General features: G+C 54.2%; 11 protein-coding genes across 11 annotated transcripts in view; 9 read left to right on the plus strand and 2 right to left on the minus strand.

The window, feature by feature from the left end:
- Positions 1-864: 864 nt before the first annotated feature.
- CCMA1212_003876 (uncharacterized protein) lies at positions 865-1,572 on the plus strand (the record flags this gene model as incomplete). Its single annotated transcript, XM_073701205.1, has 1 exon — positions 865-1,572. The coding sequence occupies one exon, from the start codon at positions 865-867 to the stop codon at positions 1,570-1,572; it is 708 nt and encodes a 235-aa protein (XP_073560117.1).
- A 928-nt stretch (positions 1,573-2,500) lies between these two features.
- CCMA1212_003877 (Vacuolar aminopeptidase 1) lies at positions 2,501-4,297 on the plus strand (the record flags this gene model as incomplete). Its single annotated transcript, XM_073701206.1, has 2 exons — positions 2,501-2,947; positions 3,023-4,297. 2 exons carry the CDS (start codon positions 2,501-2,503, stop codon positions 4,295-4,297), a joined length of 1,722 nt encoding a protein of 573 aa, XP_073560118.1.
- Positions 4,298-4,743: 446 nt separating this feature from the next.
- Positions 4,744-7,153, plus strand: CCMA1212_003878 (uncharacterized protein; the record flags this gene model as incomplete). The annotated part of the gene is given in 5 exon segments (XM_073701207.1): positions 4,744-5,040; positions 5,122-5,253; positions 6,172-6,360; positions 6,371-6,982; positions 7,013-7,153. The coding sequence occupies 5 exon segments, from the start codon at positions 4,744-4,746 to the stop codon at positions 7,151-7,153; spliced, it is 1,371 nt and encodes a 456-aa protein (XP_073560119.1).
- Positions 7,154-7,946: 793 nt separating this feature from the next.
- On the minus strand, positions 7,947-11,469 carry CCMA1212_003879 (uncharacterized protein; the record flags this gene model as incomplete). The annotated part of the gene is made up of 4 exons (XM_073701208.1): positions 7,947-8,686; positions 8,752-9,046; positions 9,104-11,109; positions 11,430-11,469. The coding sequence occupies 4 exons, from the start codon at positions 11,467-11,469 to the stop codon at positions 7,947-7,949; spliced, it is 3,081 nt and encodes a 1,026-aa protein (XP_073560120.1).
- A 998-nt stretch (positions 11,470-12,467) lies between these two features.
- CCMA1212_003880 (uncharacterized protein) lies at positions 12,468-12,869 on the plus strand (the record flags this gene model as incomplete). The annotated part of the gene is made up of 1 exon (XM_073701209.1): positions 12,468-12,869. The coding sequence occupies one exon, from the start codon at positions 12,468-12,470 to the stop codon at positions 12,867-12,869; it is 402 nt and encodes a 133-aa protein (XP_073560640.1).
- A 956-nt stretch (positions 12,870-13,825) lies between these two features.
- CCMA1212_003881 (uncharacterized protein) lies at positions 13,826-14,726 on the plus strand. The gene is made up of 3 exons (XM_073701210.1): positions 13,826-13,840; positions 13,972-14,165; positions 14,378-14,726. The coding sequence occupies exons 2-3, from the start codon at positions 14,021-14,023 to the stop codon at positions 14,548-14,550; spliced, it is 318 nt and encodes a 105-aa protein (XP_073560639.1). The 5' UTR covers positions 13,826-13,840; positions 13,972-14,020; the 3' UTR covers positions 14,551-14,726.
- Positions 14,727-16,275: 1,549 nt separating this feature from the next.
- On the plus strand, positions 16,276-17,310 carry CCMA1212_003882 (uncharacterized protein; the record flags this gene model as incomplete). Its single annotated transcript, XM_073701211.1, has 1 exon — positions 16,276-17,310. The coding sequence occupies one exon, from the start codon at positions 16,276-16,278 to the stop codon at positions 17,308-17,310; it is 1,035 nt and encodes a 344-aa protein (XP_073560642.1).
- A 1,377-nt stretch (positions 17,311-18,687) lies between these two features.
- On the plus strand, positions 18,688-20,729 carry CCMA1212_003883 (Chromatin assembly factor 1 subunit rlf2; the record flags this gene model as incomplete). The annotated part of the gene is made up of 3 exons (XM_073701212.1): positions 18,688-18,944; positions 19,015-20,259; positions 20,320-20,729. Exons 1-3 carry the CDS (start codon positions 18,788-18,790, stop codon positions 20,727-20,729), a joined length of 1,812 nt encoding a protein of 603 aa, XP_073560641.1. The 5' UTR covers positions 18,688-18,787.
- A 926-nt stretch (positions 20,730-21,655) lies between these two features.
- Positions 21,656-23,770, plus strand: CCMA1212_003884 (uncharacterized protein; the record flags this gene model as incomplete). The annotated part of the gene is made up of 1 exon (XM_073701213.1): positions 21,656-23,770. The coding sequence occupies one exon, from the start codon at positions 21,656-21,658 to the stop codon at positions 23,768-23,770; it is 2,115 nt and encodes a 704-aa protein (XP_073560644.1).
- Positions 23,771-24,082: 312 nt separating this feature from the next.
- The window catches only part of CCMA1212_003885 (Multidrug resistance-associated protein 1), a gene marked incomplete at both ends in the record, with an annotated part of 5,625 nt that continues 5,333 nt past the window's right edge, over positions 24,083-24,374 (minus strand). Inside the window, one exon of the mRNA XM_073701214.1 lies at positions 24,083-24,322. Within this exon, the coding sequence (XP_073560643.1) occupies positions 24,083-24,322 (240 nt within the window). The remainder of the gene's footprint in view (positions 24,323-24,374) is intronic.
- CCMA1212_003886 (uncharacterized protein) overlaps positions 24,333-24,374 on the plus strand; it is a gene marked incomplete at both ends in the record, with an annotated part of 1,465 nt that continues 1,423 nt past the window's right edge. Inside the window, one exon of the mRNA XM_073701215.1 lies at positions 24,333-24,337. Coding sequence (XP_073560646.1) covers positions 24,333-24,337 — 5 coding nt within the window. The remainder of the gene's footprint in view (positions 24,338-24,374) is intronic.

Below are 24,374 nucleotides of genomic sequence, written 5' to 3' on the forward strand. Positions count from 1 at the left end.
TCCGGACCTTGGCGCTGGATTACATAAAAATGCCGTGATGAGGTCGCATCGAGAAGGTGAGAGGGCAAGGCAAGATGAAGTTGCGGCTGAGACTGGGGATAATAATCTTTCGCACCTGCAGATTGCCTGACCTTGCGCATCTGGTACAGATCAGAGTCGACTCGTCAGACTCACCCAAGAAGACCCTGATATTCTGGAATCAAAAGTCGTGTCATTCCATATCACCTCGGGGGAACAAAATGACAGCCTGAATACCAATTTCCCCAACGAGGAAAGAGACTGGACAAAAGCCTGCCCATGTCGACTGAATACGAGCATGACGATGCCAAGGGATATTTGCCGATCATGGAGATGGTGCCCGGCATTTTGCTGCCAGCCAGCCTCGCATACTGGAACAACTATGGCGCTGCTAGGGGACTAATTTAGGGCAGTTTGGGGGTCCAGGCTAGGGCGCCTCTAGCCCCCGGAGCCGCCTGGAGCCAAGGGCCTTTCCCAACAGGTTAGCAGCGACTCGCTGGCATCTGGTCATGCGCGATGGCGCTGAGCTTCGCAAGGTCGATGGGGATGATGGACCAAATGGAGATGCTGGGGATTGCCGGCGAGGGGAAGCTGCTGTCCGTGGGTTGAGAGTGGCAACGTGGGATCCAATGCCAATTCTCCGATGCTTGCGGAGTCGGTACTTTGCACAGGAGAGAGGACGACAAAGAAAGCGATCCAGGGCCCGATCAGGTATGTATATAAGCTCGCAGCATCGCCCGTCTTTGACGATCCAGAGACAACTCGCTCTTCACCCAACAGCTGCTGCTCCAAACAGACAAAGAACAACACGCTCAATCACCTCACAGATCAACAACGACAACCAAGATGCTCGCCTCTGCTGCTGTCCTCGCCCTCGTCGGCGCCGCCGCTGCCTCTCCCGTCGGCATCGTCCCCAACTATCCTCCCACCATGCAGTCGACCGGCTTCCGCCTCGTCGTCAACGTCACCGACAAGGCCCTCGACTTCACGCCCTCGATCCAGAACCTCTACATCAACACCATCCACGTCGGCGCCGGCCTGAACCAGGTCGGCCTCGGCACAAAGGACAACAACCCGAGCATCTGGTACCAGAACGGCACCGCCGCCGACTACCGCTTCGGCGCCTCGACGCTCATCACCGACCAGGGCACCCCCCTCTCGCCCTACGGCTTCTCGCTCGTCAAGGACGAGGGCTCCGCGACCCTGTCCACGGCCCGCGCCAACGGCGGCCTCGGAACCAAGGGCGTCGCCATCTCCCAGTTCCCCGAGGGCTACCGCTTCCTGCTGCCCGAGACGTACGTCGTCTGCAACGAGTCCCTGGCCTACTACCAGGGCACGCACTTCCTCGTCGTCGAGCAGGCCGCCACCACCATCAGCGCCAGCGGCCAGGTCGAGAAGAACATCCCTGCCGGCTGTGCTCCCGTCCGCCTGCTGCCCGAGTGTGCCACTCTCGAGTCGCTCCCTGCCGGCTCCTACTCGAGCCACAAGTTTGCCATTGACACCGACTGCTACCCCGACGTTGCCGCCATCAACTGGAGCCTGTACGGACCTTAGACGTGTCCTGGAATATGGCTTTGAGTGGTGGTCTCCCCCATCATCAACGCACGCAGCATGTACGGGAGCTTAGCACGACTGGTTGACTTGACTTGACTGATTTGCATTTCGAAGCGATGAACATAATCATGGTGTTTACGTTACAATACTCGGTGTTGCCCAGAGCATAGGGGCGTATAAAGTAATGTTTTAATTTATATAGTAATACACGACTTAATCTCTCATATTTTCTGCTCTCTGAGTCGCCATTGATATAAGGACGAGCACATGTGTTGGAACTCCTCAATCCTTGCTTGCTGACAACGGCTTTGCTCAGGAGGAGCACACTCAACCAATGGCCATCGGCTGTGAACAGAACCGCGGGTAGCCCTCGCTCTTCCAAGGCCTTCAGTAGCGTATCTTGTAGTGACTACCTGCTGTCAATGGCAGCCTCTGGAGCAATTGGTATCGTGGAAAGCAAAGAATCAGCGAGGAGTTGTACCACGTCCACTTCTATGGACTCCGGTACAGCGTCTCAGAACTTGTCTTGAAAGTGGCTGTCATACCAGGTGTCTTGGGTAAGTTGTTCACGTGGCTGCCGCCATCGTCATCACCTCTCCCGTCATTACCAAGGCATCCATGCAAGGTACCTGTCGTTGTGCTCTATCCCGGCCATCTTATGGCGCCTTGTCCGCTATAGTTCCCCTGATAGCCGCCGATAGGCCACTCCCCCTTAGCGCCGCCCAGGGGCCCGTGGCTTATCGGAGCTGCTACCCCGGTTTCCATTATCTGCTGCGCCATCTGGGGGGACTTGCGCGCATCTCCTTGACCTCCATCATCCCCAACCTCTCCGTCTCTCCCCTCCCCGTCTCGCATCTTGATAAAACGCCGCCCTCTCCTCCACGTCTGCTTTACGGTACTCTGCTTTGCTCCCGTCTTCGTCGCAACCATGACACGGCGCGTTCCTTCTTCCCTTGCTCTCCGACAGCAAGCGCAACCTCAGGCCCAGGGCTCCTCCTCTCCCTTCTCCACGGCTGCGTCAGCCTCCGCCTCCTCCGCCTCCGCCTCTGCTTCAGCTTCTGCCTCTGCCTCTGTCTCGTTTGCTCCGACTCCCGCCCTGAGCGCCTCCAAGCACTTCGTCATCGCAGACATGGACGGCCGCCCGCCTCTCGACAACCGCGCCTGCGTCAGCTGCATCTCCAAGCTGTCTCCCAGCGAGGTCTGCCAGGTCAACTGGCATGTCGACACCGACAACGCCTGCAGGCTGTGCGCCGTACGGGATCTCAAGCCCGAGGCCTTCACCAAGCCCTTTTGCGACTTCTTGCGCGAGAATCCCACCATCTTCCATACCGTCGAGTATTTCAAGACGAAGCTCCGCCAATCTGGCTACGTAGAGGTATGTGCGCCCGTGACGGCTTTTTGAGTGTGCAGAACAAACGGAACAAAGAAGCTGACGATACCACCCTCTTAGCTCCCCGCGCGCGACTCCTGGGCCGACAAGATCCAGCCCGGCGGCAAGTACTGGGTTACGCGCAACGGCAGCTCCATCATCGCCTTTGCCGTCGGCAAGTCCTACAAGCCTGGCAGCGGTGTCGGCATGATCGCCGGCCATATCGACGCCCTGACAGCCCGACTCAAGCCTGTCAGCAAGAAGCCAACCGCGGCCGGCTACGTCCAGCTCGGTGTCGCCCCCTATGCCGGCGCCCTGAACCAGACGTGGTGGGATCGAGACCTGAGCATTGGCGGCCGCGTCATTGTGCGCGATGAGAAGACGGGCAAGACTTCCAGCAAGCTTGTCCAGCTGGACTGGCCCATTGCAAAGATCCCCACGCTGGCGCCGCACTTTGGCGTCGGCATGATGGGCCAGAACAACCCGGAGACGCAGGCGGTGCCCATCATTGGCCTGGACAGCTCCGACGGCTCCAACTCCGAGCTGCTTGGCTCTCCCGGCTCCTTTGTCAACAACCAGCCGCCAAAGCTGGTCAAGCTCATCGCCAAGGAGCTGGGCATCACATCATACGACTCCATTGTCAACTGGGAGCTCGAGCTGTTCGACTCCCAGCCCGCCACCGTCTTCGGCCTGGACAAGGAGTTCATCACCGCCGGAAGAATCGACGACAAGCTGTGCTCGTGGTCCGCACTCCTCGGTCTTCTCCACTCCACGGAGCGGGACTCGGACAGCTACATCAAGCTGGTGGCCCTGTTCGACGACGAAGAGGTCGGCTCGCTGCTGAGACAGGGCGCCCGAGGCAACTTCCTCCCCTTGACGGTCGAGCGCATCGTCGAGGCCCTCAACCCCACGACCTACGGCCCCGGTCTCATCGGCCAGACGTTTGCCAAGTCGTTCCTCCTGTCCGCCGACGTCTCCCACGCCGGCCACCCCAACTTCCTCGGCAACTACCTCCCCGAGCACATCCCCAAGCTCAACGTCGGCCTCGTCGTCTGCACCGACAGCAACGCCCACATGACCACCGACGCCGTCTCCTCCGCCATCCTGCACCGCGTCGCCGACCTCTGCGGCGCCAAGCTGCAGAACTTCCAGATCAGAAACGACTCCCGCAGCGGCGGCACCGTGGGACCCATGCTGTCGAGCGCCATGGGGTGCAAAACGGCAGACGCAGGCCTCCCCCAAATTTCAATGCATTCAATACGCGCAACCTGTGGTGCGTTAGATCCAGGACTGGGCGTGCAATTGTTCAAAGGTTTCCTTGATTTTTGGGAGCAGGTTGATGCCGAATGGGAGTAATGGCATGGATTCTCTTCTCGGGTGGGGTGGGCTATACCAGATACTATACGTGGTGCGAATAATGTACGGAGTAGAACGGAGCGTGTTTGATTTGGGAAGATTTACAAGATACATTCCACGTGGATGGGATTAGAAGGCGTGGCGCCCATTACCTTAATACAACGGATAGACACTCGCAAGAATGGGATGGGGCTGTTGTGTACGTGGTTAACCGCTATGACTCCTCGTGGCTCTTGGTGCAACAGTTATATATTCCATATGGATTATATATATATAACCCCCACCCTATCATTGTCCTTCTTCCCAATATTCAGTCTAATCTTGTCGTACAGACAACTCCTGCAGATTCAACGTACTCTGGACAATGCCGCCAGAAAATAAGGGGTATCGCCCCTGGACTGCGAATGCCTCACTTCGTCCATCCCACTCACCCGCTTGTTTATGCTATGCATCATAAGACGGATAAACACGCTCTTAAAAAAACAAAAAAAACAAAAAAAAAAAAAAAAAAAAAAAAAAAAATCAAGCTGCATCCCCAGAATGAGGAAAAGTATTCAACAAGTGTCTGCCAAAACGACCAGAGCACATCTCTTACGAAAGTGCGACTCAATGGTCCTACCATGTTCAACCAACAGCCATTTTTCCACGTCGCATATCAGAAGAAGACACCTCATGTCAGGCAACCTATCTTCGTCGTACCACATGGTAGCGCTTTTATATATGGCACTACTGTGTCCAGAGGGGTTTTTACTGATATGGTGTAGAATGCTATAGCAGCTATTGCGAGCATCCCGGTCAAGACACAGTGATCTGTTTTCTGTGAGGTCGGCCCAGAGGCTCTCCCGCCCGTCACTGGAGAGGTGGAAGAAAAGGCTCTCGCAAAGCCCCTCAAAAGCAACAAGGAGAGAGGATGGCCAGGTTGCAAAAAGGGCCTCCAGGTGCAGAAAGAGATTGGGGTACCCGAGTCTTCGTGGAGGTGGGGCCGCGAGATGCCATAGAAAGAGGGACCTGCTATCAAGCCTCCATGCCTGGGCTATTTAAAAAGGGAATGGCTATCCAGCGCCCCAGATTAGCTATCCAGCACCCCAAGTTTATATATATAGGGATAGAAAGTTGCAGGAGATTCTTTATATTCTACCTACTAGTGATTAATAGCAGCTCCTACTAAGACTAGAAGAATATAATAATAGTAGCAGAGAGTAGATTCTTTACTAAGACTAGAGGAATATAAATAATAGTAGCAGAGAGTAGACTCTCTACTAAGACTAGAAGAATATAATAATAGTAGCAGAGAGTAGACTCTCTTATCTTATGATATTAGTCGCAGTGGTAAGGATCATTAGGTTGCTGGGATGCTAGATAGCCAAGTTGGGGTGCTGGATAGCCGCTCCCTTCTTTTTAAAGGGAGCGGCTATCCAGCACCCCAACTTGGCTATCTAGCATCCCGTTAAATTAGCATCTAAATTACTGCTGCTGCTGCTGTTGCTAATACTAGATGAGAGATTCTACTCTCTGCCGCTGTTGCTAATACTAGATGAGAGATTCTACTCTCTGCCGCTGCTGCTAATACTAGATAAGAATTCTATTCTCTGCTGCTGCTGCTGCTGCTAATACTAGATAAGAGATTCTACTCTCTACTACTATTTGCTACATTCCTCTAATCTCAGTATAAGCGTTCTTGGAGATTATATAGATAAAGTAGCTAAAAAAAAACTCTTACCAGCGTGTGGATTCTATATGTATAAACTTGGGGATGCTGGATAGCCAAGCTGGGGTTCTTGATAGCCACTCCCAATAAAAAAAAACAGCTACCAGAATCTCGCAAAGGGCCGCAAAACACAAAGGGAGGCAGCCTGGCCGGGTCTCGTAAAAAGGGCCGCAAGACGCACAAGGAGAGAGGGTATCCAGGTATTGTCAAGGCCAATCAGGTACAGAAAGAGCAAGGGTACCCGAATGTCGCAAAAGGCCGCGAATCACAAACAAAGAATGGCTTCCCTGGCCTTGTGAAAGGCCGCCAGGCGATGAAGGACGCTGGCTACCCGAATCTTGTCAAGGCCCGTCAGGTGCTAGCAGCGAAAAGGCTGGCCCCATCTTATGAGGCAAGCCCAGATCCAGAAGGAGAACGGCCATCCGGCACTTCAAAAGGCTCGCCGAATCAACAAGGAGGGAGGTTATCCACAGCTTCTCAAGGTCAGCCAGAGGAGCAAAGAGCTGGGGTACCCGGGTCTCGAGAAAGGCCACCAGACGCAGAAAGAGCAGGGGTGGCCGGGTCTCGCGAAAGGCAGACAGACAGCAGAGGACAATGGGTGGCAGGCCCTCGCCAGGGGCCGCGAGACGCAAAAGAGCACGCATATGACCATTCGAGAAGCGCGCCTTCGCACTCTATGGGAGAGCTTCGAAGTGCAAGAGCTTATTGCTATACTGCCGGAATCCTTTACCTACGAGATGGTGAAGGAGATGTATGTGCGATATGCGACCTACCATGACTGGCCAGTAGCACCATGGGAGGGCCTCTCACGCGAAAAGAGGTGGCCATATAAAGACAGACTCCAAAGCATCTCTCGCGAGTTTCGGGATTATCAAGCCTTGTTGACAAAGTTCCAGGAAATGACAACCAGGAAGCAGTCCCTCTTTCTCAACAGATGGGTGGTCTGGTATGACGATAAAGACCCTTCCGGCCTCAGAGTTTGAGAAGAAACAGACGTTAGGAGCCAGAATCCGCATCCTGCAATCTTCATGTTTCACCCTGGTAATTTTCGCTCAAGGACTGAATTCAAGGCGTTGCTGAATCGCAATCAGCCAACCGCCGACTCGTCAGCTCTTGAAGACCGAGACGAAGCCGAAGCCGAAGCTTGATCAGGATGACGGACCCGGACCGGACTCGACGACTCTGATATCTGAGATACACCATTGACAACGCATGCGAACCCACACTCTCATGATGAGCCGTTAGCGGGCCCTTACGCCGGAGACCATAGACTGATCCTTCGAGGCGATGGCCCGTTGGCTTTACTAACCCGAATCATGACAGAGAACATGGACTCTATTTGTGTTGACAATGTTGCCTATTTCTTTTCTTTTCTTTACCTGTCTTTACCCTTTATGCAAATTTCTTCTTCAGTTTGCCCAGACTGCACAGTTACTAACCAAGAATGACTCTTCCTTCTTTTTTGTACTTCAAAAAGTGTTTCATTTCTTATTCTTCAATCGCCCTCGACAGCGCCGTAATAGTGGAGGATCTTCTTTTTCTTCTTTCGCAGACAAGCACACATTCTAGTTAGTGCGATTAATCCAGCTTCGTTATGCAGTTCGCTTGATCTCGTGTCGCGAAGGCAGCCGGTGATCCAAGATGTTCGTCCCTAACAGCTCGCAAGAACTGATCCTTGCGTAAGTCTGCCGAATCAGATCCAAGGTTTTCTCCACAGCCGCCTTGACTTGCTGCACTTTGCGGGTACGGTAGGGCTTCGGGATTATGCTATGCATCAAGAGACAACATGCTCTGAGAAAAGAGGAAGAGCAAAAAAAAAAAAAAAGGCGCTCTCGACGAAAATGTGGAAAAAGAAAGAAAAAAAAAAAGGAAGAAAAGAGAAAAAAGAAAAAAAAAAAAAGAAAAAAAAACCGCCTCGAAAATGTTGGAAAATCAAACAAATCAAGCTGCATCCCCAGAATGAGGTCGCATGGCCGACAAGCTGCCGCCGTCGGGGTCATCGTCGTCATCGTCGTCATCATCATCAAATTCGTCGCTTTGCCCAGCGGCGCCGGCGCCGTCGCCGGCTCCCTCGGCGGGCTTCCGCTTCTTCTCAAAGTCCTGCTTGTGCGCCTCGGCCAATATCTTTGAAAAGCTTCGGGTGATGCGTGGTGCGATCTGTTCGGCTCGGCGCCGGAAGCCCCCGCTGGGAGGCCCGGCAACGGCGGTCGAGCTCCCGGAGTCGTAGAAGCCGGGCTGCTGCTGCTGCTGCTGCTCCGATGGCTGCGGTCGTGGTGGCTGCTGGCGCTCTTCTGGGCGCTCTTCTTCTCCTTGAGGTGCCAGCGTGGGGCTGGATTCGCTGCTGGCACGCTCCAGCAGGGGCTCGATTTGGTAGGGGAGAGGGACTTCGCGAGAGGCCTTGTACTGCGCTACGTTGGCGCAGTGCTCGTTTTCCACTCGCAAGAGGGACCATATGCCGCGGCGGAAGACTTCCGAGAAGCTCACCAGGAACGAGACAATGGTGGAATGCTGGAGGTCGTGGGTGAAGATGGCATAGAAAATCCACGAAAATCGAAGTATGGGATCAACAACCATGATAACGTAGTAGACCCAGCGATACTTTAGAGCCAGGATGTCGCGGAGAGCGGCATGTCGGCTCTGGGGCTGGAGTAGGGAAAAGTCCATAAAAAGATCCCAAATGCCTGAGTAAGTCGCTTGTTAGCACACTAGAAGGTATTGCACTGGCTCAAAAAAAGGAGTCACTTACTGGTATATATGCCGTTGATAGTCGAAAAAGTCACAAACAGAGCGAGGTCGGATTTGTTCTGGTGAATGCGGTACATGGAAAGGGTCGTGTAGGATAGTATGGTGGCGGTATATTTGCCGCAGTTGACCAGATGGGGGAATATGTTGCGTGTGTCTCTATAACGCCGAATACACTGGAGAAAGCGCCATATGGCAGGGAGTGTCGTCAGGAATCCCAGGAGGCGGGAGCTGGTCGAGTTGCACTGCCCAGGATTATGCCAATGATTTGCATACAAGCAGAAGAATAGCTCAATGTTCTGCACTTTCAGTCAGCTACTGCCTGGTGGTGGTCGGCCGGTGGAATATCGACTTACCGCCATGGAGTATGTTAGGGAGCAATACATGTCCCCAAGGAAGAAATCACGGAACTCTACAGGGTAAAACCCAGACAAGAGAAGACGCCACTGTTGTTGGTTAGCATTGCTGAGACCGGCAAGCTCCATCAGGGGCTGAATGGATAAGGAGAGGCATGAGGTACTGACATGAGAATATGCAAGCCATCTGCGGCTCTTGTGAGCCATCACAGGGGCAGGGAATAGTATGATGACGACAGTGAGGCCAATCAAAAGGACTGGGTAGTAAAGATACATGGTATCGGCACCATATCTGCTGAAGTTGGCCCACATGGTGACCCCAAAGACAAGGAGGAACATGGAGGGAAATTCAGAGACCTCACGCCAATCGAGCTGGCTGCGGTGGTCGAATTCAAAGATGAAGGGGTAGTTGACTCGGTTTTGCAGCCAAATGTAGCAGTTGATGCAAAACAACGAGAAGAGCATGAGCATAAGGAAATAGCCGCCGTAGAGCTGCAGCAGGTAGCTTGTCTGAAGACGAACTGTTGGATCATCGTCATTGAGCAGCTGAACGCCGTAGACGAGGCCCTGGATGGTGAAGACGGCGCCAGTGCCGATCAAAAAGCCATTGAGGAACGAGCTACCCGACTCGTCCTTGGGCTTTTTATTCATCTTGCGCAGCTTGCCCACCGCCAGCTTCTGGTTGCCGCGCTCAAAGTACCGGGCATAGAGATCCTCGACAGTTTTGATGTGGCCTTCGAGAACATCGCTGTTGACGAACCAGGCCTTGTTGACCTTTTCGTTCATGTAGCGCATCGGCGGCCGAGCATTGACAGCCTTGTCGTACTTCTTGTTGAGTTTTCGAAAGGCGGTGCGGTTGAGCAAAGCGTACGACTTGAGAAGCTCCAAACTGCGATAGAACTCTTGCATTGCCAACTTTAACTTGCGCTTTGCTGTCCTATACGCAACCTCGTCGTTTTCTGGCCGCCGGACATAGTCCATGCGATCCTCTGGAGCCCTGCCGCCACCTGTGAGATGCGGCGTGCGCTGCATATCCTGAAAGGCTTTCGAGTTCGGTCCTAGTGGGAATATCTTATTCTTGAGCGGATGCATCCAGCTAAATGACCGATCGGGTTTGCTCTCGTCGACCTTGTGGTGAGACGACCGGGATAGAGAGCTATTCGCTCTCTCGTTGGATAGTTCCTGTATGCGTCGGTTGCGCATCTCATGGAGCTGTTCTCGCAGTATCGCCAACCGCTCCCCGGCTCGATCCTCGTTCTTCTTGTAGAATGTCTCCACCTTGTCTAGTTCTGAGTCGAGGAATGCGTAGAATTGCTGTTCTTTCTCCCGCACTAGGTCAAGGCTTTGACGTGGAAGGCTTGATATCCGAGCTGACTCTCTGGCGGTAGACATGCGGGCAAGTCCCTCTTGAGCACTGTCTTTCGGCAGCGTCCCGGAGCTCAGGGGGCCCGATGATGATGACCTGTGGAAGTCGAAGCGAGCGCTTTTCATTGAAGGACTGAGAATCCGCTTGCCACCCGGTGAAGATGATGTTGTATGTATCGCGGGAGCAGGAAGCTCAAAGTCGTCGTCGTTGCCAATGCTCTGATTGCGGTTGTGGCTGCTCTCACTCTCCTCCTGCTGGCTGTCATCGTGGGCGCCGCGAAGGGCCTCTTGCGAGGGCGACTGCGGGTGTGCAGGAGGAGTGGGCACGAAGCTTCCATACTGCAAACCGTTGTTCTCACCGCTCAGGGCATCGCCTTCTGCCCTCTTTGCGATGGAGACCGGCTCCGAGTGACCAGGCCATCTCGAGATTTTCGGAGTCCCCTCAGGCTGTCGGCTGGGCTCGAGGCGAGACGGAGGGTAGGCGGACGGCTCCTCGTGAGGGCTTGCGACTGCGAAGAAGGACGGAGGACGGCGTGAGCTGATGAGTCGAGGCGTCGAGCCGGAGGTTCTCTGGATGGCCGAGGCGACGGCTTTTATGTACTTTTTGCCAGCCTTGTAATTGAGATACTTGATTCGCCATTCTGGGTGGTGACACAGAAGAGAAGAAATGACTAGTCAGCAATATGAACGTTTGGGTGGGTGCACAATGCAATGGTTTGCCAGTAGTCCCCTTCTTGATGCCTTTGTTCCTTGCAGTAGGTAGTATTTGCTGGTGGTGGCAACGAACAGGAACAAGAACCCGATCAGGATCAGGAACAGGATCAGGAACAGGTACAGGGAACAGGAACAGGAAGAAGCAGAAAAGACCAACAAGAAGGAAGCAATGCAAGGGGAAATCTTCAGCAAAACACCAAAGACGGCAGCCAATCAAGCCAATGCCGGCATCAAGACAAGTGCTTACCAGGAACCGCCTCGCGCTCGAGCTCCTTTGCGAACTTCATGGTTCAACCTCGACCACAACCACGGCCTCGATCTGCAGCTTCCACCTTTGCGCCTTGCTTGACCGGGGGGCTGCACTGCACTATATCGATCGAAACTTCGCAACACAAAGGACGAGATTCGCCAGGCCCGGCGCAGGGGGGCGACATGAAAACACAACAACTGTCGGCCCGGGGGCTTGCAATTCGTCCGCCAAGAGCTTTCTTGTCGTTACTGCTCGCTTCTTGGCTTGCCCTCCTTGGGCTTGGCCCCTGGATAGTCGGCAAGGCAAGACGAGGCAAGGCAAAAAGGTACGGGTACGGGTGTCTCAGCTGCACAAGCTTCCAGGCACAGGAATGGGATTCATGCGAGATGGGCCTGTGAGAGTCCGCCGCTGAGACACGTGCGGTGCCGCTGTCTTGGGGATGTCTCGCGCGCCCCGCTCTTTTTTTCTCTTGACGCAGATGCAGACCTGGTTGACGTCAAGGCACTAGAACGGAAAAAGACGATGAAAGAAAGAAAAAGATGAACTGCGTGCTTCCAATCCCTATTAGTCTATAATAGGTCTTGGATGCGTGTTCCGCTTGTTCTGGCTGCTGCTGTTGTTGATGGCTTGCACTCTTGGGGCGCCGGTTCGCAAACCCTCGTGCTACCAAAGGCTGAATATATACGAAACAGCCTCCTTTTGCTGCCCAAAGAGCGGTGGGCGATTACTTGCTGATTCTGGCGGGATCACGGCGCCAAAAAGCGTCCTCTCAAATTTGGCCCCCCTGAGTCCGCCGAATGTCGCCGCCCCCAAAGCGCCACTGACTTCTCTCAGCTTCATCTTGTTCAGTTGGACAGGGGCAGCACCGCACGGATAGATGAGCGGCGAGCAGCGACAACTTGTGCCGCAACTGTTTGCTTCATAAACGTTCGCCTTTGAACACCTGCAGACAGGGCGGGACTGTTCGTTTGCTTACCGCATGCTCGGCTCTTGCGGCTCTGTGATGCATATAAAATTCCGTGGAATCGAGGCATCATGAGGATACAGGCAGGGGTCGCAATCTCCCATTCCAACCAACACCAACCCCATCAGCAAGCACCAGCAATCACAAGGGCAGATAAAAGAGAAGATAAGCAATTACCTAGTCAACAGATCAATCCCAAAGAAGTCGGGATCAACAATGTGTCGTGCCGAGATCCAGTACCACTTTTGCCCGTGCAGGAACCCAGACTGCAAGGCGGCCAGCACCACATGCCCCCAGCAGCGTCCGCCCCCAAAGAACCTCACCCAAGGCCGACTGGGACATTACGTGCCCACCGGTGGACTCGAAATCGACTCGTGCCTCGAATGGGACCTAGAACGACTGAGTCCCGGAGCGTCTCTTGTTGCGACAAAATGCCCAAAGCTCGCAGAGGGGGCTGCCTTGGTGATCGATAGCCTTTGCAGCAAATGTCAACGCAAGTGTGCTGACAAGCAGACCGGGCCGGCCGGACCAAGGAACTGACCAATGACAGGATTCATTTCTCCCTTCCTAACAAACAGGTGCATCATGTCCAGCCTTTGATTCAGATGAGATGCCAAGGTGTAGGTCATCAGGTAGGTGTTTGGTCAAGGTTTGAATCAAGCCGGAGTTTGGCGTGTATTAAGGAACCTATCCATGCTAAGATGGGAGGTTCATCCCACTCGAAGTGGAATTCATAAGGCGGCGTCAGGAACTGGAATGGCGGAATTTGATAGAAGAGCATGTTGGCTTGGCAAATGATAATTTTTCCTCAACATTAACTGTCCGATAGAGTGACACAGCCAATGGTGTATGTGCTCCGTCGACAAGCTTGCGATTCTTGAAGCTCCATCCGCGGACTGCCTTCGGCTGCAACGGCTTCTGGAAAGCTTTCCGACGGGCGCCATGCAATGCAGCGTGCCTTATTATCCGGTCGCTCGATTTCCATCTGGCAGCTGTCAATTCGACAGAAATGGATTACGTCAATGCATAGTAATTTGGCCGTGGAGCCCATGGAGAGGTGGAAGCGAGTGGAGGAGACGAGTGTGATAAGATGCCGTTGCAGCGCATCGATTGCGGAGAAGTGATGGAGGATTTTTATGGGAACAAACAGGGAAGTTCGTGCATTAGCGATGGAGTGGGAGAGAGCTTGGTCGAACCGAGCGGCACCGCATGCTCATCAGCTAACGGACGATGGTCTCTCTGTGCGATGGAGCATCGTCGACGCCGGCGTTGAAGGCGACTGCGGTTGAACTTGGACGTGGTGCTTCGTGAGAAGGGTGCACTGATGGACAGGTCATGTAGCTGCAGAGCCCAAGGTATCTCGAGATTGGAGACCAATGCCAAGTTGTTTCAATCTGAATCTGAGGCAGCGAGAAGAGCAATGTGAACGATGTGTTTCAGGGCTGTAAGTCGGTCTCATCGCATCGTATGTCATTTGTGTGATGCGAGAGACACAAAGGCTGCGGCCCCGCTGGTGTGAGATTTCATCTCCACGATTGTCGAGCTTCTCTCTGTAATCCTCTCCACACGCGCAAGGTCGGTCTCACCCCGAGCTCTGCCAGAGGAATGGGCACGGCGCCAGGCAATGGCTGGGCTGCAATCTGGCCTGGAATCTGGTTCGACAGCACGAACGACTATCAATCATGTCTTCGGCGTAGCGACAATGGGCGGCCCGTGTCATGTCGTGCCGACGAAATGGCCGCTGCGAAAAAGTCTATTAATGCTCCGTAGTACGAGGAGGCCGAAAAAAGCATCACGCCGTGCGTCGCTGGCGTTCTTCGGAGAGCTTCTTCTCTGGAGCTGACTGTGCCGCAGAAACCGTACGAGTAAGATGCCCATTTGTTCGCTCCTAGATGCTCCGATGCGCCGCTAAATCTGCCGGCGAGAGCCGGGAGACGACGAGATCAAATAGATCCAGGTACGAACACTCTTACTCGCACAGGCGGTTGGGAAAGAGGGGGAAAGCAAGAGCCGGTGCTACAGAAACCTTGTGCAACGGCACTGCTATCGGACCTGTACGGCCTCTTTCTGGCTCAACGACTGGAGATTGTGGAATCGTGGTGCTCTTCATTCCCGGCGATGCCGGTGACATCAGCAGTGGGCTCTCCAGTTTAGCTGCACGACGGTCCACTGAAGAGAGGGAACACGGCGAGAACCACAATAAAAAATGGCCGACTCCCTTGCTTGGCAAGGCAGATTTCACAACCCTGATGGGCTGCTACGTAGCAACCGAGGCGTATTTGGATGGACTTTGGCGATTCTTGGCAGCTTTTTGCAATGCCATGGATTGAAACACGGCGCGGGACGCTGCAATGGCCTTTAATCAGAGAGGCCCCTTGGTTTCTGGGGTGAATGCTTGCTTTGAAAGGAGGACCCGGAGGAGGGGAAATTGCGCCTATTCGGGAATTGAAACTTTGGTGATTTGCTCTGGAGATTGGGGGGAAAACGTGGCATGAAACGAAGCTTCAAGCCCAAATGTGAACAGGGCTTAGGACGGACGGCAACTTTTTTTGTGCAAGCTGCATGGACACGCCAACGAGCTGTTCGATCGCCAAACGCTTCTTCAATAATACTTGGTGCGGAAGTGCTGTTACATTCTACTCGCGGGTTCAACTCATCTGCATCGCTCTGTAGTGCCGTAGCGTCTTAGCCGGATGCCACGCTCAGAATTGATGCATCATCGTCATCGCCTAAAGCCCCTCCCCTGTCAATCAACTTCTGTCTGCTTCCACAAGAAGTTGCCATTGTCCCATCAAAATGCCGAATTCAAATTGCCCACTTGTTCCCATCCGCCAGGTAAGCTCAACACTAGCAATCTTTTCACCAGCGCTAATAAACACGCCATGGTTCGAGCGGGCCATCTCGCGTGGGCTGCAGATGTTTCTCACCATTCGGGCAGCTAGCGAAGGGAAGGGGGGCCACACTCACTCTGTGCTCAATCTCTTCCATCTCGATTCATTGGAGATGAATGTCTGGCAGGCTGTCCAGTGAACAAGTACTAACCAACTCTTTGTGCATGTCAAGTCCAGTCAGTGAATGCCTCAATTCTCTGCGCATGACGGGATCTGTATGTGATGTCAGGTACCTAATACTAGCAGTCCAAGAGACGGGCCTGGCAAGTTGTGAATCGTACCTATGAACGGACGTTCTGATGTTCACTTCATTCAACTCGAGCCAAGACGCCACTGCTGTTCAATTCGCCGAGCCCATGACATGTACATCAGCCCCGGTGCCGTCATCACCGACGTGCAGGTACCGGCTCCGGCACTGGCCCTTGGCCCTTTTGCCTCCAGCTTCCAGGCCCTTTTGCTGCAAGCCGTTCAGGTTCCCGCCTCTTCCCCCCCTCCTCTCCAAGGCCCGCTAGCGCTTCAGCTGCCCAGAACCCGTCCAGTTGAACCATTCTAGGCTCTGCAGTGGGACTTGCAGCGCTAAATCCGCCGGGAGCATTTCACTGCAACCTGGAAGGCTCCACGCCCGCCAAGGTCACATCAAATATCTCACCCTCCCTCCCACCTTTTTCCTTCGACCTCCTCTTGGGTCGTATTATATCATACCTCATATCATCTGCGCCGCAGCCCTTCAACTTGCTCCGCGTGTCTTTTCTGGCTGCACTTGGGTACATATCTTACTGTTCTTGTTTACTGCCGCCTGCAGAGTCTCGCGGCCAAGGGCATCGGCCAGTTCGGGACTGTGCCGCGGAGACTCGATCCGCGGACCTGCTCCCCGCCGACAGCGCACGACAATCCAAACGCCCTCGTCTCTCCCTCCCGACAGCCTCTTCCCGGTCTCGCCCGAGCAAGGGAAGAGTTTGCTTCAGGCCACTGCTCTCCGGGCAGGAATATGGACCCGGGCAGCATCTACAGCCACTCCCGCACGCGAACAACATCGTCCACCGTCATTCCGCCGCAACAACAGCATCCCCCGCCCATGCTTCACTCGCACCAAATGTCGACCCAACAGTTCAATCGGCGATCGCCCTCCGTGAGCACCTTCAGCAACTCGAGCGCACAGCCGGCCGCCGCCTACCGAACATCGTCCAACTCGGATCTGCGACGCTCCATTTCCAACCGCTCCTTCGGACAGCCCCAGGCGTCGGGCTATGTGGCCCTCTTGCGGAAGCAAAAGGCCACGGTCTGGTGCGATCGCGCCCAGTATGAGGACCCTCGGTTGGTCGCCCAGCAGCGGGCGGCCAAGATGCGCGCCAACTTGGAGGTCAGCGGGGGAAACCGAGCAAGCGGCTCAGCTGGTTCCTCGTCGGGTGGCCGCACGAGCACGGGCATAAGCGCAACCACAAAGGTCGCTGCCAAGATCCGGCATCACGGCAAGACGCCTGTTGTCGGGTACGCCAATGAAAACCACGTGGGCGTGGGAGGAGTGCCCATGCGACTGAGTGCCACCGAAGTCGAGGGCGAGAGCAGCGGAGAGGAGGATTTCGCATCGCGTTCGCACCACCGCCGGACGGGAAGCAGCGGGCGCAGCAGCATAGGCAGCAGCAGCCGCCGCAACGTCTCCTACAGGTCCTCGGGAGGCACTGTGACCGGGACCGGGTCCCAGAGCGGCCGGCGATGGAGTCCCGGAGACACGCCCGAGAGAGCTGGCAGCTTGGTTGAGCAGCCAGAAGACGGTACACCAATTACCGATGACGGTGCTAGCGGCACAGCCCGGAGCACGCACAGTGGAAGCAGCGCTGAGCGCGCAGACAACGTTGGCGAGCTGGGAGCGCCCCCTAGACTTGCGAGCAAGTCGCTGATGCACTCCGCCTTGACGAGAGAAAAGAGCGTCAAGTCTCCCGAGGAGCTCAAGAGACGAGGAAGCGTCGACGAGCGAACAGCTACCCTTACGTCCCAGCGCCTCTACATTGCCAACCCCGATTAAACATCATCATGTCACACATCCTTTACATCAATATTTGTCCTATACATTCTATCATTCTCATGCGACAACACACGACGCCATCTCATCTGCCCGCCATTCGTTACCCTTTAATCATCCTCGAATACTACCGTCCTCACCAGAAACGACAGCCTTCCGATCGCTTGTGCGCCTTTTCCTTTTGTCTTTTATCCGCCTTCTTTTATAATTGTTCTACCTGCATTGTTCGGCGTTTGGATACGTTGATATCGATTTGGGCAAGGGCGGCGGCGCTGTCGCCAACACGGGCTCTTTCTATGCCTTACTTTTGTTTACTTTGTATTACATTACACCTTCGCTACTGGAATTAAGCTTGCTGGTTGAGCGAGGCCACTGATTGGAGAGTGGATTGGTAGAGAAAGGAGACGGGAGAAAAAGTTACAGTTGATGTGCCCTTCTCAGGGCAGTTGAAGGAAACAAGACCATATGACGTAATGGATAATTTGTAATCCTCTTCTTTTCCCGGCGGGTGAATGTCTCGACAGCAATTTATCCATGTGTGTGTGTGATGATTTCTGAAACGTCGGATTGCTTTTGTTTGCATGAATCAGTTTGGCAGGTCTGTCGTCATTGATCGGCCGAAGCGGTCGCATACCTGGCCAACTCCAACCTCTAAGGCATGGCCAACTCGCAGACAAACGGCAGGAATTATTCGCTGATATGATATCAGTAGTTAACATCCATCCTGCTTTGCTTCAATCGGGATTCAGCATTCGAGTTCCTGTCATCAATAGATCTCTGTGTATCGCGTGAGATTCCATGTAATTGTGATTCGCTTGTACAACAAGACATCCTGTCCAGCTTGGAGCATAACATCACAATTGGTACCACAGAATACAAGTCCCTTGAGACCTTCAGGTATTTCTTAGCATGCAGAAACTGAACTACATCACGAAGGCCTCATTCTGTAAGGAAGATACCTACTTTCAAGTTGTTCAGCCGTGCATGTTCAACCTTGTGAGAGGCGGCCTGCCTTCATTGAAGACCAGACCCTCGTTAGTAATCCCGGTCTTTAGCCGCGGCAGCTCGTTCCTTCTCTCTCCACACCGATTAACGCGTCAAAAGTGGGAAGCGCCAAATTAACGCGACTTGAGCAGTCGCGACCTCACACTAACCACTGGTCCAATTTCTGTACGACTCACCTCAAACTTCGAAAGCACTGCCCTGTCATCACCCTCGCTGCAAGCCTGCAAGCGTCTCCTTCGATTGTCTTTCCATGTTCAAAATCCCGAGTTGAAGCCCCTCGGTTCTCATTGTCTGTTCGCCGCCTCCTGCTTCAATTTCTCGGTAAGATCCACTTCCCTGCCTCCCCATTGAACGTGCCCCTCTCCTTTATCTGCATGCAGATGGGAGCAACGCCAGGGCTCCCCTACTGCTAATAAACAGCCTCTAACACCATGCAGTGAAGGGTACACGCATTCTAGTTACAATAGCAGCGACAATGCCTCTGCTCGAGGTCTCACACAACGCAAGAGACCTCGAGTCCTCGGGTCGAAAGAGGACGCATAACGAGTTCGCCGCGGAATCGGCAAAGCTTGATCCATTGGAAGATGCTAAGAACATTTCGCCTGTGGACATTCAAGAGCCGGACAATGATTGTGAGCACATTGCCGCATACAACAATTGCTGCACTCCAAGAAGGATAGGAGAATCACTGACATCATCTAGCACCCCTCTCTTCCCCATTGTCATCGCCGGGCCGCCCAGACGCAGAGAGTGACCTGCCACCGCCATCATCACCCTCAACGGCGGTTGAGACCCAAGGATCCTCGGGAGCGGCTACATCAGACTCAAAACCCGCCACAGACATGAATCCACCAGCCAAGCGAAAACGCCTCACGGCGGCTGAGAAGGAGATGCGGGAGAAGGAACTTGCCGAGAAAAAGAAAGAACGTGAGGAGCAGGCCGCGGAAAAGGCTCTAGAGAAGGCAAAGAAAGAGGAAGAGAAAGCGGCGCGAGCTAAAGAAAAGGAAGAGAAGCGGAAACTAAAAGAAGAAGAGGATCGAATGAAGGCCGAAAAGAAGCGAAAGAAGGAGGAGGAACTGGAGCGAAAGGCTCGAAGTCAGAAGACCCTCGGCAGCTTTTTCAAAATCCCCAGCATGCCCAAGCACGCCGACGGAGAAGAGGCGACGAGAGAGAATAGCCCCGCAAAGGCCAATTCATCAGCGGCCAAGGAGAAGCCAACAGTGTCGGAATACTCAAAGATGTTCCAGCCGTTCTTCGTCAAAGACAACACTCAACTAGCACCGGCGATATCTCAGATGGATGAGGCAACCCGGGCGATGAAATCCAAAAACCTCGACGACTATATCGCGAACCAGGCCAGCGAAGATGCTCCGCCCAAGTTCGACCCTGTAAACGCCTTTTCCTTTTCGGCTCTTCCCGCCCGCCGTGGCAAGCTACACCAACCGGTCCGTCATCTCATGGAGATGGCTTACAAGGCTACACAAGATTCAGCGACTATGGGCAGTGCAGATTCTAGCAGGATCTTCACAGAGGTCCAAACGGGTCTAAAGAAAATCCCTCTGAAGGTGATTGCTTTTTCCCAAGATGTGCGGCCACCATATTACGGTACCGTCACTTTCAAACCCTTTGTGCTCGGCAAAGGGAACATGCAGAGACTCGCGAGGAGGTCAATGTCCCGTCGACTACCGCTCGACTACGATTACGACTCGGAGGCTGAGTGGCAAGATGAGGAAGAGGGCGAGGATCTAGACCTGGAGGATGAGGAAGAGGAGCTAGATGATGAAGACGATATGGACGGTTTCCTTGATGATTCCGAAGATGTCGGACTCTCTAGGAGAGTGTTTGCCGACACCTTGAAGCCGGACATTACAGGCCCTTGCTTCGAGAACCAGAGCCGCAAAGTGGCAGTCTTGGCATTGAGCGAGAACAAGATGGAGTTTATCCATGGTGAGATTTCTTATTGCTTGGTTTTGGCTCGTTTGAGGCTCGGCTAACCCATCTCTCTAGAAGGACTCGAGCAGTCGTGGGGCATTGATCCCTTTTCCGCCAAATACTGGGAACCTGAGCCTGCCAAGGCTGCCAAGGGCAAAGCACCAAAGGCTATCAAAACCGAGGACGATGCCAAGATTCCACCACCTGCCCCTGCGAACGCTTTTGCCGCTTTGGGAGGCGCTGGTGGCTCCAACTCAGCGCCCGGGAAGCTTGTCAAGCCTGAGCTTCTAAACGACGTCAAGAAGGCCATCCTGGACAACAAGGCTCTCTCTAAAGTCGGCATTGTCGATTTCATCTTCCACCAATTCAAGGATCAAGCCTCACGGCTGGAAGTCAAGAACACAATTGAACATGTCGCGGAGAAGAAGGGCACCGGTCGAACCAAGGAATGGGAGTTGAAAACCGGTCATGAGATTACACTCTGAGATGCTCTCTCATTGGAAGGGTTCCGCTGGTCTTATTCTTTGCGTTACGATTGACGAAAATCAGCTTAGCATGGCGTTCTTTGGACGATGATAGGGCATCCCGGTTGCCTTGGGGTTTCCCGAGCTTATTGTGAGCTTTGGGCTGGGACTGATTCGCATAACTGGCGGTGCTGTACTCCGTATATTAGACCTTTTTGATGCCATAGTTTTGGGCTCATGTCGCATCTCGAGAGTACATGTAGCCAGCCGGGAAACGATTCTATCTTGAGAGCTGCGTAATAGCGTCTCATACACTCTTCGGATCACCCTGGTGAATTACCGTCTTGTGCATGATTCTCCGTCATCTGCAAGCATCCATCGGTTCTCTTTCATGTAATCTCACTTTGGCCTCCGATCTGTAGGGCATGCATGGATGATCCGCGAAATCGCGGGGCTTGTAAATATCAAGCAATTCGCTAAGGCAGATCCCTAGACGCCCCTGGCCGTGCGGTGCGCTAACAGCACATGCAGACACCAAACTCGATTGAACCCGTCCGTCCACCGATCCTTTCCAGCTTCTGCTTCTCTTCCCTCCTGCAACCTTCAGCATTGTTTCAACTGACACAGCACGCACGGCTCTCTGCGTAATGTGATGACGAGGCAGCAATCTTACTGAATTTCTTAGGCCGTCTACGTCGAATTCCGCCCTAGTCGATTGCATCACTATCTATCCAACAGACTCCTGGCTGCTCAATCCATTCGTCCTGAGAAAGGAGACACACTGTCGTTCCAGGAGAAGCGAGATTAGACAACCGCCCGCAATTGCACGGAGTTGCAATGTTACGACGACTCAGCTTATGACAAGCTCGAAATAATACCATCTCCGCCTCGCACCGACCATCGCAATCGCTCAATCGCTTTCCGCGCGACATGCCCAGTCGCCTGGGATGGAAGATCCGTGGGGTTCGCCGTGGGCTGTAGACTCTCCGGCCAAGCTCGAGCTCCCAGCCGCGCCCGAGAACGCGCACTTCTCCGCCGACCATCTCTTCCCTCGACGCGGCTCTCGCTCGCCGGCGCCCTCGCGATCGCGGTCACCGGCCGGGTGGGAGGACGACGAGGCCTGGGGCGGGTGGAATGGCGGTGCGGCTTCTGAGGGCGGTGGGAGCGGCAAGGAGAGCCCTGGATGGGGGAGGAGTCCCGGGCTGAAGCCGTTGCCGGTCGCGCCGTCGGTGAGGTCTCTGTCGCCGGATCCCTGGAAAGAGGTGGCTCTAAAGCGACTTGACACGACGACTTTGGAGAATGAGGAGCGGGAACCCAGGGAGAGGAGAGCGTCGGAGACCTCGGGTGACGATCGAGCTGTAGATTCCGCAATCAGCCTTGGAGAAGAGCAGGGTTTGCAGAGAGGGGAAGAGTTGAAGATTGGTACGCCCCTCGTGGTGCCGCCGTTGGATATTGGTGCAGATGCTTCATGGGACGCGGGAGTCGCGCCGGAAGCGCCGGCTGTCGACGCAGTGATTCCGGCGATTCAGCTCGAACAGCCTGACCTTTCCCTTGACGCTGGAGTACCGGCACTTGATGCAGTTCGTGAAGGGGAGAAACCTGAGGTTCCCACGGCAGCTGATGAGTGCGTCCGAGAATCGGAAGCGAATGTCTTCCCGACGAGGTTCGAGGTAGAGGACCAACAACAACCCACAGCTGCCATCGAAGCGATAAAACACGCTACTGAAGATGCGGCAGTGGTATCAGAACCCGAAATGAGCCAGCCCCCCTTGCCCACTGAGGCTGAACTCGCTGCCGAGTCTCAGGCCTGGCAGCAAGCATCGCAGGAAAAGGTGTCCAAAGCGCCAGCTGTGAGTGAAGTCGACGACCTGGGAGTACCAGCTCCTACTTTCCCGCCCGAGACTGTGGAACGTGCTCCATCCCGGGCATCAAACAAACCGGGTATCTACTTTCCCGTTGATCTTACACTACTCGACGACTTGTTCCCGTCCACGCCACCCATCACAACTGAACCGGAACTCGTTCCAGATGTCATCATCGACGACACCTTTGCTTCAGGCAGCGAGCGCAGAGCATGGTACCTCATCTCCCGCTTTGGGTCGATGCGGAAGCACGATCTGGGAGATGATGAGAATTATGTGCGGGTCGGCTGGGCTGGGTCTCAAATTCGAGAACAGACAACTCAGACCGTGAGGAGATGGATGGAAGAAGACTCCATTACTGGGCGCGTGGTCCTGGGCCGACGACTTGGCGGCTCGGGTGCGGCCATGTTCAACTGGAACTCATCAGCACCGCCGGTGGAAATCGGAGAGTTCCTGGGGAGGCATTCGAGGAACTCGTCCATGACGGTGCACTCGGCAGCCGCATCGCCTACTGGGTCGTCGTTTGGTTGGAACAGCAGCGTCCCATCATCGCCAGTGGTTTCACGACATCCTCTGGCCAATGAAGTTTCGCAAGGAAATGCGCAAGAAGTACCGTCACCCCAAGAAGTCAAGGCGGACTCGGCTCTACAATCGCTGTCTCTCGCGCCGCCGCCTCCGCATACCGCTCGGGCGCATATCCCCGCGCCCATCCACATCCCGCCCACTTACAGCATACATCAAGACGAGGATGACGACGACTGGGGCGAGATGATGACTGCTACGCCGACCACTACAATGTCTTTCCCCGAGGACGAAGAAACTACCAGCAAACGACACAGCGTTCCTCCCCAGTCTGCGTTCCAGTTCGAGACGGTGGTTGAAAGCCCCATGCTCGTTCCACCAAAGACGGAGAAGGCTCCGAGCAAGAGGCCGTTCTCATGGCATCTAGGACAAACGCTCAGCAAGCCTTTTAGGCGAGGGGCCAAGACGCCTTCAACGCCGACGTTCTCTAGTCCACTCTCGAGACCATTGACGCCGCCTCAGGTTGCTCAACCTGTCACTCCTCGCCATGGACATAACGGGTCTGCTAGTGTGCCGTTTATTCAGCCGGCAGAGCGACCTGATTTGAGTGCGGAGGATGAGGAGACTGTGGCCAGGTTGTTGGGGGATATTCCTGATCTCACGTATATGTTGCGTTGATATAAAAGTAAGGTAATGTGGCAAGAGGAGGATTATTCGAATACCAAGGGTGATTTAATATGGCATATAGCAATAGCAAGGCGTACTTGGGCTGTGTAGGCAATTTGATAGTCATGAAACCTGGATGGGAAGCTTGAAGATGTCCTTGGAAATAGAACCTGTATATCTTGACACGGCTTTCTTATTCAAATCTGTCATGATCTTCCATCTTTTGAAACCCATCTGCTGTCATGGATGTAACCCACATCTGTCCATGTAGGTATGCTAGGTAGTTACTCGTAAACTTCGTACATTCATGTCAAAAAGGAAAATCTACTCTCGTGAAACATCGTCAAAACTCCTCCTCTTGTTCGTTTTATCAGAAGCGTAAAGCCTCGCAAACGCGCCCCCCCTCATGAGCAACTCCCCAGGAGCCCCAACTTCCGCCAGCGACCCTTCCTCGAGCACGGCGATGGTATCGAACTCAAGTAGGGAATCGAGGCGGTGAGCGATCATGATGACCGTGCGGTCTTTGAACTCGGATTTGATGACACGTTGAATCTGGGCGTCGGTCTGGTTGTCGATGCTGTTCGTACATGATTAGCCCTTTCCCCCCCCCCCCCCC

The sequence above is a fragment of the Trichoderma ghanense genome (assembly GCF_004382785.1).
Source record: "Trichoderma ghanense strain CCMA-1212 chromosome Unknown scaffold_3, whole genome shotgun sequence".
Taxonomy (NCBI): domain Eukaryota; kingdom Fungi; phylum Ascomycota; class Sordariomycetes; order Hypocreales; family Hypocreaceae; genus Trichoderma; species Trichoderma ghanense.

What these genes read in the sequence shown, in the direction of transcription:
- CCMA1212_003881 (XM_073701210.1), top strand. Translation starts at nt 14,021, where the DNA reads ATGGCTGGGCTGCAATCTGGCCTGGAATCTGGTTCGACAGCACGAACG. An exon ending in AAGTCTATTAATGCTCCGTA is followed by an intron (nt 14,166 to 14,377) that starts GTACGAGGAGGC and finishes TTACTCGCACAG; the next exon opens with GCGGTTGGGAAAGAGGGGGA.